The following is a 13,865-nucleotide window of genomic DNA, read 5'->3' as shown; positions in this document are numbered from 1 at the left end:
TCTTCTGCAACAAATGCAACCCTAGGTGGAGTTCCAGAAGCATGAAACATAGCTAGGTTTGCAACAACAAAATCCATCAAGAAAAAATGCAGGAGCACCACCGTTGCACACATACCTGACGTGGAACACTGAACCCTTGTTAACACAAGGCAACACGAAATAATAACCAATTATGAGAAATACAGAGAGAGAAATCCCGTGATTTTAAATCGCGTCAAAACATGGGTCTAAAACACAAACAAGTCACAGGCAAGAAGAACAAACAGTTTCGCAAAAAAAAAAACCGTTGCGGAGACCAGAAACAAGGTTGGGAGAAACAATAAAAGGCATGCCACAAATCAAAATCGTGCAGAAAATAAAATTTGAGGCGAGGCACAAAAGATGGCGCCGAAACTTTAGATGGTTTGAAATCCAGTCATGCACTCCAAAATGAAGCATAGTCTCATTAAGTATAATTTTTTCAGGGAACAGGTGGTTGATCAACAAGTAAAGTTGAAATATATTACTATAAAGGAACAAATTGTGGATATCTTCACAAAGCCTCTTACAAAAGAGACATTTGAGTAGGTAAGGGATAAATTGGGAGTCATATCACTCTCATTTATTCACTAAGTTCTTCAAGAGATGCATGTGTTTAGGGGGAGGAGTAGAGTCTAGGTAGCATTTCAGTCGGTGGGAGACATCTAGTCTTATTAATAAACTATTTTTTTACAAGGTTTCCATCAATGACAAAGGGGGAGATTGTTAAAAAATGTTGTCATTGATGTCAAAGGCGTTCGAAGACCAAGATAGGAAGATAGGTTGTGCCAAAGCTATGGAACCATTTTCGGACTTTGTTCTGCAATCAAACCATCAAAATGTTACACCAGTTGTAAACCAAACTCTTTTTGATTGCTGCAGTTTGTTACTCTAGCTATATTCTTTCTTTCTCAATAAGAGTTGAGTGAAACATCTCATAGGTGGATGGTTTATACCTTGCCAATTCATTGATAATAGCATTGACCATTGCCTCACAATAAGGCGAACAGGCAATGTTAAATGCTATGTCATTTGCATAAAGGGAAATGAAATTGTTGAATCAGTTGAATCTTAACATTATTGCAAAAGGAAAGAAAAAGCTTGCCTCCCCACAAGTTACTCCTGAGTCCTCTTTGGCCACTAAAGGAAAAAATGAAATTACTACCCCAAAAGATACCTGTTGACGTGTTTTTTATGACAGCGTCGAACACAGAATAAACGACCAACAGTCACCTTACCCTCTCTTGATCAAAATTAGTCCGTATGCTAAGATTGCACAAAAGTTCAAACGACTAATTCCAAGATTCCTTCAATGCGTGGACGTGACTCAGTTGATTGATGGGTTTGTTGTTAACCCAAAGGGCCTTACCTATGTTCAATTAAAGAGGATAATAAACTCGTGCAGGTTCAAGGATTTCTATATGAATAATTTGCAATGAAAGCCCTAATTTTGGATTTTTGAAATATGCTGAAAGTAAATGAGTAGGGTAGAGAGAACTACACTAAAGCTAATCTAATCCTAAGAACAAGAGATGGGATCACTCATGCAAAATCAAACCACGCTTCGCTTCGCCAGCAGAGCACAACTACGCGAAGGAGGTGCAATCTTCAAAGGGTGTGTAGAAGTTTTTCAGATCACCAATGTAGACCATCAAATCGAACAATCTCCACTGATAATCGAAGTTAAGCATACACACATAACAAAGGGCTTCGGCTAACTTTGCACAATATGCAACAATCAGCTGCACACTAAAAGTATGAGCTCGGATTCTGCAAAACAAGTAATCCTATCAAATTCGCTTCTCCTAACACCATGTAAGCAAATCTAATCTACGAAGAGAGCAAGACCATGCAGATTGCTAAAATAGAACAAGAATACACCATCAAAATTGAACAATGTATTAAGTTGGCTACTTCAACAATCCTGATGCAACAATATCAGATAATATTCTCTCCTCTTTTAAAAATGAGGGGGATCACCCCTTTATATAGGCATCAGGTCATGCAAACCCTAATTAGGGTTTCACCCTAGAAGATTCCCCGTTCAAGATGCAACAAGGTGGGAATCAGCAACAAATACCCCATAAAGCCCATATACAATTATTCCATGAGCCCAAAATGGCGCCCACTAGTGCACTAAATGCACCCCACTATACCGAACATGCCCAAAATACAATCAACACCCCCATGCAAGAAATAAATGCCTATCATTCTTCATGTGACGGCGACATGCACGGAGAATCTGTCATAGAATCATAAATAAGGTGATTGCATGCAAGAAGATTCCTCATGCATTGACCGGACCACCACTTAGTCAAAAATACCCCAACAATAAATACGCCACCACTATTCAACTAAAAGATTCTCGTCCAAGAATGGACGACCATTACCCCGTTTATTTATGGTGTATGCAATGAATTTGTTGACGACTGTTTCTAGCTCTTCGATGGAGACACTTGGCACGTTTTCAATATCAAATTCCATCAAGGCAATCTCTTCCTCGCTCTTGGAAAAGAAGCTTTCCCATTCCATCATGATTTCCTGTGTCTCCTTCATTATACTGGAAAATGAAGAAACATTTGCAAAATGTTCCTTAGGGAATGAGCCTACTAAGAAGAACTCATGCAACTGAGATTTAAGGGAGTTCACTGTTATTCCATTGTCATTGAGTTTCCCTACGAACAGTGCCTCAATTGCACTTAATGATTTCCTCCTGCACCCCTCTGATTGAATCTTTCAAAGTTAAGGACTCCACGTTGAACTTATCGAAGGTGTTCTTTCCTGAGAAAATGGCGTAGAACCATCAAGGAAAGTCGTAAGCTTCGTTCTCCTAAATTACTTTCCCATCAATTAGAATTTGCCTTGGAATCTTTGTCAGAGCCCTGAGCCGCGGAATGGTTAAGCCTTGGTATACGTGCACATCTTCCCACAATCCTTCCGCTGCCTCCAATCTACTTCGAAGGGCCACGAACTTTGAATGAAGCTAAGCCAGGTCTTCGATGAATTTTCCCACTTCAGCGTAAACATCTTCTATCCATTCCCTGGAATTTTGTGCCATTGCTCTAATTAACTTTGCATCATCAACAACTTCCTTAGGAAGGGAAGAAAGAGGAATTAATGGAGGACCTGCCTCCCTGAGTGGCCTTTTAAAACTTCTGATGTACTCGCATAGGGCTCTATTTTCTTCCCTCAGACTCTTACACTTCGCCTTTGATTTCAGTATCTTTTCCTTCACGGCTAAGGAAGATTCTTCAAAGTCTCCCATTACTTGACCTGTGAAAGCATGACCAAGATCAATCTGTCTAATAACATAATCTTCCTGCCTGATTTCGTTCCTGTCTTTATCCATTGCAGGTTCAGCAATGTGCAGGGTCCGGGATCCAGACTCATCCCTTACAACCTTAGAAAATTTTCGAGGAGCCTTCCTTTCTGCTGGCTGATCCATCTTTTTCAACAACTCTTCTAAATCCCGGGTTGGATCAATTTCTTTTTCTGGATCCTTCCTCAGCCTTCCTATAAACCAATCTGGAGCGGGAATGCAGTGACTATGAACTTCCACGTGTTTCTGCTCCTGTGATTCTTCTTCCATTTCACCAAGGATGACTTCCACGAAGCTATCCTGACGAATCTCTTCTTGGTGTGGGGGACTTTCTTGTCTTTGACTTCTTGGCTAATTGGGTCCGTGTGAAGCATTAATGCTGAGTATATCTGGTGTCGGAGTGTTTTCTGGAGGTGGACCTGCTGGATGTGCAAACATCTCTACTTCCTATACACTTGAGGAACTCGCCGGTGAATGCTCCCTCTCTATCCTTGCTCTCTTTTGCAGAGGTTCTTCCTATTGGACTTCTTGTTGAACCTCTAGTGGAACTTCCTGTTGGATATCTTTCTTCCTTGCGGCCCTTGGTCTCTTTGGGGCATTTTTCCTTTTATCAATCCGGACTTCCCCTCCCACCTGGGCCTGTGAAGAACCTTAGGTTGCTTCACTGTGGGAATCTAGACTTCCCATTAGCTGATATGCCAAATGAACATTTCCTTCTTCCAAGTTCCTTATATGTCGATCAACCCAGTGCCTAGTGAATTTCAGCACTGGTCTGGCCAAGACATTCAAATCATCAATTTCGGGCTCTGACCAATCTTGCAACTGAATGGGTTGATCTTTAACTTTCTCAAATGCGGGTTGCACCAAATCTGAATCCTCCTTCACCTGATCCGGCACCTGGTAAATTTCATTTATCCTGATGGTGTCAAGGGGCAATCTGGAATGCATTCTCGTCCAGACCCCAAGGTCATCCTCGGCACCTACCCAATAATCTTCTAAGTGAAATTTGTGTATGAATTTCACGCCAGCAACCTTCCTGATTTGGCGGTAAGGATCATACTAGGCCCTGGATGTATAAAATGGCAAGCGACAGAATGCCAACTCCCCTGCTGCACTCTCAGCGGCCTCCAAACCTGGGCACATTTCCATGAAGTCACTTAAAACAACTAGGAATTCAATTGATTGCTTCTTCTTCTTCTTCTTCTGCAATTGATCATAAGTTGTTAACTGCCTCATGAGCTCCAGCAATATGAGCTTGTTCGATGGATACCTCGGCAACTTGTATGACTGGAATGAAAATCCTTGTGTTCTGATGTAGGTGAATTTAGGAAATTGTAAGAACGTGGCTCAATACTTTTGGACCAAGGCTCTTGCTTGCGGCAACACCCTTACGTGCAACTGCTTCTACATAAGCCGTGTCAAGTACATAGCGAAGGTGTCATTCGCCAACCTGTAAGAACTAACATTGTGAAGGGGATAACACTCATGCACTTTCAGATGTGCTGGTCCGCAACCCATGATTCCGCTTGTTGACAAACCATCAAATCCTCCCCTTCACGCAAGCATATAGATTAGGTAGGAGCTCATGAAGAAGGACTGGGACTTTCTTTCTTTTAAGTTTTTCAGTTGTTCGTGCAAGTAATGACTAGTCAATTTGGCCCAGTCAACTAGCCCATTTGCATTCATGATCTTGCCTATATAGAAGAACATCCATGTTTCAAAGTTCACAAAATGTGAACACCCCATTACTCTGCTCAGCATCCTTATCAGGTCCACATACTCCTACTTGAACTTAAGGATAGTGAGAGTCTTTGGCAACTTGGAGGCATGCATCCTAGGCTTCAGCAACCACTGTTTATTAATCAAGTCAGCACACCTCGCAGGACCTTCTTCATATACTGCTTTAGCTCCGTTGTTGGTCCTGTACGTCATGGAATAGTGTGAAGGAATTCCGAAAGCCTCACCAATTGACTCCGGGGTTAATGTCGTCAGCAGCCTGCCATCTAATGTTGAAATTGTCTTCCGCTCCGGATTATAATGCTCTGCACACTCCAGAATCAAGTCTAGACACTGAATAGTAGGAGGAAAACCAGCTGCCACAACAATTCCGCTCTTGACAATTTTAACAGTTGTTGGTGATGGACTATGCCCTGCTGTCCTGAACATTCCGATCTTGAATGCAGCCAGATTGAATGTGCCCAAATTTGTATCGCTGATTTCCTCCCATCTGGAATTCATCTAGGAACGAGGAAGGAAACCTTTCATCTCTGCCTTGATCAATGCCTTCCTAGTGAGGGTAGTTGCCTTGCTTGATTCTGCCATCCTAAAAAGCACCTTGGAAATGATGACCAAAAAGACTAAGTATGACCTCTCTTCACTTCTCCAATTCTTCTTTCTTGAATCCTGCACGTGAGAAATGAAATGCCTCTCCATGCTTATATAGAATCCTTCAAATCGTACTGCTAAGTTAGGAGGCATCAATTTAGCAATTGAATTTATTATGCATCATACTTTCCCAATCACTACGCCATGCAAAAGAAACTTCCCTTGTGAGTGAGTTCGAATTTAGAAGTTTTATTTAATGCACTAAGTTATGCGTCATACTTGGAAGATTCCCTTCGCCAACTCATTAACCTCCACTCTTTCAAATTTCGGAGGGAAATTGAAAGATTTTTTAAGATTTGCTTGATTTTCATTCTGACTTCTCCTCTTCTGCTTCTAAAGGAATTTTCACGCTTCAACATCCCCTATTTTTTAGGGTCGTCCTAAAATTTAGGAGGTAGGTTCTCATTGGATCAAGAAATTCCTCACAATTCTGAATCTCTAAAATTTTCCAAATTCTGATAAGATTCGGTGTCTAAAAATAGAAAATCCAAAAAAATTCCCAGGGGGATTTTTACTTTTCATTCCTCCTTGGCCCCTAGACTTTCATGCCTTAGACAAATTTTCAATTTTCAAGCTTAAACATGGAATTCACTATGTCTTGGAATTTGATCATTTTTCCATGTCTTAATCATTTAGGAGCACATCTCTGTGCATGGGCGTGGATTCCACTTGGGAAGGAAAATTCATGCTTTTCACACTTTCCATGACTACCTAGGCCTGGCGCCTTCATCATGCCTTGGGCGGAATTTTACCTAAGGCAAGGAATTCACATTTTTTTCTTTCCTTCCAAGCATATTTCATTTTGGCGCCTTCCATTCATCTTGGGCGCTATTTCACCTAGGAGAGGGAATTCACAACTTTCTCCTTTCTCCATGACATTTCACTTTTGGTGCCTTCCTTTCATCTTGGGCGCTAATTTGCACTGAAGGAGGAATTTCTCATTTTGGAGTTCTTCCTTGACTCCCTGACTTTGGCGCCATGACCTTACCTTGGGTGCTAATTCTTGATGAAGGAGGAATTTCACGTCTTTCCTTCCCTCCCTGAGCTATCCACTTCAGCGCCCTCTTGAGAAGTAGGGCGGGATTTTGCCTTGGTCAAGGATTTTCATTCTTTTCATGCTATCCTTGCCCTCTTCCATTTGGTGCCCTCCACAGGATTTGGGCGGATTTTTACTATGGCCAAGGAATTCGTCACTTGTCCTATTCTCCATGCTCATGCCATTTTAGCGCCCATCCTTGGCTTGGGGTGGACTTTTACTGTGAAGGGGGAATTCAACATTTCATGCTTCTTCCGGACTTGGATGGATTTTTTTTTTTTGAGTTTCTTCCAGATCAGGCCACCATATATGAATTTGGGGTGATTTCTCGGACTTTAGACAAATTTCTTGAGCTTTCCACTTTAGGAATGGGCTTCCAACACTTAACCATTTTCTAACTCTCCCTGTCTGCTTTCTGACTTTCCGGAAGTAGTAGTTGCGAATGCTTGATCTTCATCACCTTGCCCGAATGGTCCTGTCAGAACAAACTTTCCAAAACTAGAAACCTTTAGAACGCCAGCGTTAGATCCCTAGACAGGACACAAAAATGACTTACTATAAATACAAAACTTACTAAAAGTACAAATTACTAAAAATAGTAAGTTAGATTTTTGGCAAAATGGCGACATTCTAAGACTAAGTAAAATCCCTAAAAAATAGGAACTTTCTAAAAATAAAAAGTTGCTCCGTTTTGGCTCAAATTTTACTGGGAGGTTCCTGGAAGGGTCCTGATTCCAGTTGAATGTTTAGTTTCTTCAAAACCCTCATAGAAACCCCTAAATCTAGGACTAAAGGAAGAAACCCTAAAATTGATGAAACAGGCCCTAGACTTCACCAAATTTGCTCAAACGAAAATATGACTAAATCAAAATGACCCCCAAACACTCGCAAAACCGAGAGACTAACGAGACTGCCACCAAAACCCACAAAAAACCAAGACCAAACGACCAAAAGGGCCTAAAAGGTAGGGAGTCCCTATCTGGGATGGGGTGATGTGTGATTAGGTCAAATCAAAATGACCCCCAAAAACTCGCAAAACTGAGAGACTAACGAGATTGCCACCAAAACCCACAAAAAACCAAGACCAAACGACCAAAGGGGCCTAAAAGGTAGGGGGTCCCTATCTGGGATGGGGTGATGTGTGATTAGGTCACAACAATACCCCCGAGTCTTCCCCGAGTGCTACTGCCAAATCTAGCCCCCCCTTGGTCTTGTGACAACCAAATTTCCTAAAACCCTTGCTCCTCTTTCCAGAGGACAGTTCCTGAAAGCCTTTGCGACCTAAAGAACAACCCTCTAAGGACCCATGTTTCTAGCAAGAAGGGTCATACTAATAAAACCAAAAAGCCTAAAAGAGCCTTGGTCTAATTTTATGTCGAGGAAGTTATTTCTGATGGGGAGGCAGAGTCCGCTAAGGCTTCGGAAGGCAGGGATGAGGTGGATAAAACTGTAAATGTTTCTGATACTGAATGACATTGAGAGTTCCAAGTTGCGGTGGTGCAAAAGGTTTGCTTGCCCACCAGCCCCCAACATCAACATGAATGGCACTTCAAGTGACTCTAGGACTGTGGCAAACAAAGACAATGAGGGAGAAAATAAAGGTGCTGAGGATGATGAGGAAGATTTTGATAATGAAGGTGCTAGTCTTTTTTAAACGATGAATTATCCCCATACAAAGTTGGAGAGCATGGATACCACCTCCATTACTCAACCTGCTCAAAACAACTGTTCTAAGTGTGACCAATTGCTGCAGAGATCGGTTCCCTCAAGGCAAAATTTGTTGATCTCAAAGGAAAATTGGTTACCCTCTCCAAGTTTGGTTCAAAAGTCACACAGGTCTGCGATCACTCTGTGTGCTGCAGGAGATGGAACTCAAAAAACATGGAGGTGATACAAGAGCCAGCTCAAGCAAACATAAGAAACTCCTCAAATTTCTTACAGAAGATTGGGGGCAGCTTTATTAACTTCTTTAGTGAAATGTGAAACAAGAAACATTGAAACTGCATAATATAGCTAGGGGTTAGTTAAAATATGTGAAAGATTGAAATTTATAGAGCTATTTTATAAAAGATAAACTTACATTCTATTGAGCGAAGAGACTAATATTACAAACATTCAATAATGAAATATTTGGAAATCAAAACTTATAAAGTGAAATGTGAAACGAACATTGAACATTCCATCTACAACTAGCCATCTACAATCATCAGAATCAAAGGGGCGTCTTGCCAAGGAACAAAATGGAAACTTTAAAAATTTGGGCAACTAAAATGAGGATCCTTTCAAGAACTACTGCTATAAATAAGTTTAAAACAACAGCTTTAATAAATTAGGTATAATAGGCAGAAGCACTGTGCCATGAATTGGGAAGTTATTGGTAGAAAACATAATCATGGTAATAGTTATGAAGCCTAAAACCCCTAAAACTTTTGTCCACTTGCCCAATTTTCAATCACATCTAATTGTGATTGTTGCATATAAATTCCACTGACCATCATGGCAGTAGTTATATTGACTAAAACCCCTATAATATTTGTTATTTAAGAAAATCTCAATCTCAAGTAATTTTCGATGGTCATAGAGATTCCACTAACCATCACAATACTAGTACTAAAGGATATAACCCAGATATTTTTTCTTATTTCTGAAAAAACTTAATCTCACCTAATGTGTGACAGTCATAAACATTGCACTTCATCTAGCATCATCTCAAACCAGAATGTTCTAAATCAGGTTTAAATCGAACACAATTCAAAAGATGAAAATGCCATAGGAGCCCGGTTTCAATATATGGAGGGAAGATCAATGGTTTTATCTAGAAATTATGCCTCACCTGCTTTCAAGCATTCATGAATCCAATAATAGCCCTTGACAAAGTTGTGTATATCTTGCAAAGGTAGGAAAAAACATGCCTAATTACATTGAAAACTAAAAATATTGACTCTAGATTGTAATGCTCAATGCAAGTGTCGGGGTTAAGAGATTTCTTCATAAGAGATTTTCTAAATTTGGCTATGGATGTGATTCATTGATTTTCAATAAAAGCTAGAAATGAATCATTTCAGTTGATATCACGCAAGAAACTTGCTCATTAGCCCAAAACTTGTAGGTGTGCATAACTAATGCCCTTCAAGTTCAAATATATTATTTGCCAGTGACTCATTTCTAAAATATTGCATAAGAAAGACAAAAAACTCAAGCATTGTGCACAGTCCCCAACTAGAGCCTAAGATTTCTGAACAAAGTTTGATCCTGGATTTATCATGGTTAATAATTTCAGCTGTTAGGCATCCAGGTTTTATAAGCACTAAAAACAAGCTCAATTTTACTGCATTAATATTAAATATATAGACAAAACAAACACAAAGAATTTATTCACAAAATTCAATCGAGTGTCAAAAGTGAATGCATCAAGACAATAAGAAATTCTTATTCTTTCCCAGTGATTCATAATATTCATAATCAAGCATTCACATTACCATGTGCATTAATACACTATCTGAGTATGCTCAGAAAATGTTGTCATAGCATATACTTGCCACAAGTTGCTCAAACCACATGTGATGCATGAGATAAAAGAAAATAGGATTCATAAGTTTCCATGTGGACACTTTCAAATGTGAAAAAGAAAAGGAAAAGCAACCAAATGCCTTGAGCTAAAACTTTTAATGAGGACATTTTTAATAAAAGAAATTATCCAAATCCTGGTACACCCATCCATACAACTTATCTGATAGAGGTAACTCACAGGATGGAAACGAATACATAACTGTGGAGTGGTCCCGTATATAACTCTTATGCAATGTCCTTTTCCTGTGTCCCAAACTCTTACACTCTTATCCGTTGATGATGAAGAGATATACTGATTGTTGGATGTAAAATCAAAATCTGAAACAAACAGTCAATGTTAGTTTAACTAGTTTGAAAAATGAAAATGGTTATTGCATCTATGATCTCAGTCACTAGATTATCACAAAAATGGAATCCCTGAAATGTGCAGCCTTTTTACATTAAAGAAAAATAATTCATAATTGAATTTGTCTTCATTTAATTTTCCTTCTTGTTATTGTAGGGAGAGATATAATAATTTAACTCTTATTAAACTTCTTTTCACTTGCATGCATCAGAGGTCAATCTAAGTTTTTATAGACAGGAAAACTGAAGCTTGCATATTTATCACATACACCAAAGAGAAGAGGGAACAAACTATTTTAAATGTGAAAAGACTAAGGATAGGTGAACGAAGTCGGCAGATTAGTGAGAAAAATAAAGTTTGGTGCAACACTTCTTACAAGATATCCAGATCAATTTCTTAAACATACAACTAACTCATAAAGTAAGCTCTTGGTCTCGATTTTTAGATGTCAAAAACTATCACACCAAAATGCAAATACCATGCCATGATTGTTCTAAAGATGATAACATATGTAGCTTTCTTTACATATAGTGGTTATAACTTATTTCCATTGCATCCCCATAAAACTCACTTTTATGACACCCACAGTCCTGCTTTAATTTATTCTAGGTCAGAAACTTAAGAAAAGGGTTGTTCATTTTGGATTGAGTGTCCTTGCATTTATGATTAAATGCTTTGATTAATGAGATGTTGGTATTAATTGCACTTTTTGTGAATTAATTGGTATGAATATGTTTATGACTAGTTGAGTGCCAATTTCTGTTGGTGAATTATGTGTGAGGAACATTGGTTTACCTTGCAGATGCCAAAGTGCAAGGTGATGTGGATTCCCTAGCTCTATCAAAGAGGAAGGTTCTAAAGCTTGATTAATCCTGCACCCATTTGAATGTATGTTTATGTTAGTCTCAAATTTGAGGTTTGGTCTAGATGTAACTACCTGCTATATATCGGTGTCCATTCACACCATCACCATAACCAATGAAGATACATTTCTCAACTTTAAGTACAACTTAGAACCCTTCTCCATTGAAATGTGTACATATGCATCACAAAAAAATACTATAAATGTCAAAGAGAAGGCTTCTTGCCCATCCAAAGCTCCCTGGGGGTTTTATCAAGTAGGAGGTCTATTGATTAGATAACAAGTAGAATTCATTGCTTTTGCCTAGAATTTTTGCTCTAGTTTGGGACTTCTAGACATAATTCTAGCCCTTTCCATCAACATGCTATTCATTCTTTAGGAAACTCCATTCTGTGAAGGGATGCATGGAATTGTCTTTTTGCCTAGCAATTCCATTATCCTTACAGTACTTCTCAAACACTGCAAAACAAAATTCTCCTCATTGTTTGTTCTCAACACCTTGATTTTCTTCTCCTTTTAATTTTCTTCAAGAGCTTTAAACACTTAGTATATCTTCAATACCTCAAATTTTTGTCTCTGAAAAAACATTTGTGCTCTTTTTTACAAAAATCATCTGCAAATGAAACATGGTACATGGCTTTCACTAATGAAGTTACATTTACAAATCCAAAAACATTAAGATGGATCAAATGCAAAATTCCATCAAAACGTACAAAGCTATAGAAAAACTTTACAAGATTTTTATTCCCACGGGAGAGAGGACCCAATAACTACTAATGTAAAGAAACAACTTGCACAAAACCTGCTGCAAAGTTGAGAGTAATAGGTCACTTAAAGAGGGAAAACCTCCAAAAGTCTCCAATACAAACACAATTCACAATTTCATGATCAAATAACACTCACTACCTCCTATCTATACCCTACTTATGCCTTGGATATCACCTAGGCTAACTTGGATACCAAAATATATCCCATAGGCCAACTTGACTAATTAAATAATTACATAAGTCATATGTCAGCTACACATGTTCCATTACAATTGTTGGGTTAAGGGCATAGCATGCCCCCCCTCTTCAAAGAGGCATTATACTCAATGCTAATCAATGGATGCTTCTAGTCAAAATATTTACCTTCCTATGTGGCATCTTCAACCAAAAAATTCTTCCACAGAATGTAATACTTTGTGATTGTCCTAGTATCCTAGTCTTCAACTTCTATGTACAGTTATGGAAAATTAACTATTCATCTAAGATGACTCTTACTTCTTCATCTAGCTCTAGTACCATTGTCTATGCAAGGATCTATTGACCAATCATCTTAAATAGGAAACATGAGAAATGGCACGTCTCTTTGTTGTTGGAGGTAACTTGGGTTTGTAGGCTACATTACCAAACTTCTACAAAATCTACTATGTACCATGATATTTTGGTGAAAACTTGTTATTCTTTGTTTGTTTCTTTAAAGGCATTTGCCTATAACTTTAAAATCTCAGGAAAACCCAATCACATATTTCAAAACTCATTTGGCTACATTATTGGTGAGCCTATTATTCATTTGATTTTGTGTCATGGTCGAATTCTTCTTAAGTCCAGAAATTACCTAGTGTTGATAAGTCATGTGGTCTTCCACAACCTGAACCCTTGGTGTCACCTTCAATGATGATATGATATGTGTTGGATGGTATCCATATGGTGCCATGAATGGGGGCATTCTTTGAAGAACTATGGAAGTACTATACCACTATTCTACTAGTGGTAACCAATCCACCAATTGAGATTGCTTATTTGAAATGGAACATCATAGATACCTTTTCAAGCACTTATTGATGACCTCAATTTGCCCATTTAAGGATGGTATGGAGAGCTACAAACCAATTGAGCACCCAAACAAAAGAATGGATGTCTAAAAGTTACTAGTAAAAAGAGGATCATTATCATTAACAATAACACTTGGGGTACCATGTAACTTTTGTATATTGTCTATAAATTCTTTTGCCATTGTACTTATCATAATAGGAAGGGTTAATGCAATAAAATGACCATATTTGATGAAGCAATCCTCTACTACCATTATGACACTCTTACCTTTAGATCTTCGATGAAATTCGTGGAGACCTCTTCCCACCACTAGCTAGGAATAACTAAGGGCTGAAAAAGACTAAGTGCCTAAACTATAACCCCATTATTTCTTTGACATACCAATAATTTTGCCCATATATTTGGACATTGTCTTTAACCCCTTTCCAAAAAAAAAAAATCTTGATTCGATCATATGTCTTCAAAAATCTTGAATGGCCCCAACTGGAGAACCATAAAGCTGCTTAAGAATC

The 13,865-nt window shown here is 38.7% G+C and overlaps 1 protein-coding gene across 1 annotated transcript in view; it reads right to left on the bottom strand.

Moving 5' to 3' along the window:
* LOC131029004 (uncharacterized) overlaps positions 1-13,865 on the bottom strand; it is a 143,854-nt gene that overhangs the window by 69,329 nt on the left and 60,660 nt on the right. Inside the window, exon 6 of the mRNA XM_057959384.2 lies at positions 10,507-10,646. Coding sequence (XP_057815367.2) covers positions 10,507-10,646 — 140 coding nt within the window. The remainder of the gene's footprint in view (positions 1-10,506; positions 10,647-13,865) is intronic.

This window comes from Cryptomeria japonica, chromosome 1, assembly GCF_030272615.1.
Source record: "Cryptomeria japonica chromosome 1, Sugi_1.0, whole genome shotgun sequence".
In the NCBI taxonomy this organism is placed as follows: Eukaryota; Viridiplantae; Streptophyta; class Pinopsida; order Cupressales; family Cupressaceae; genus Cryptomeria; species Cryptomeria japonica.
Note: the sequence above shows the minus strand (reverse complement) of the source record. Positions and strands in the feature narration are given on the sequence as shown.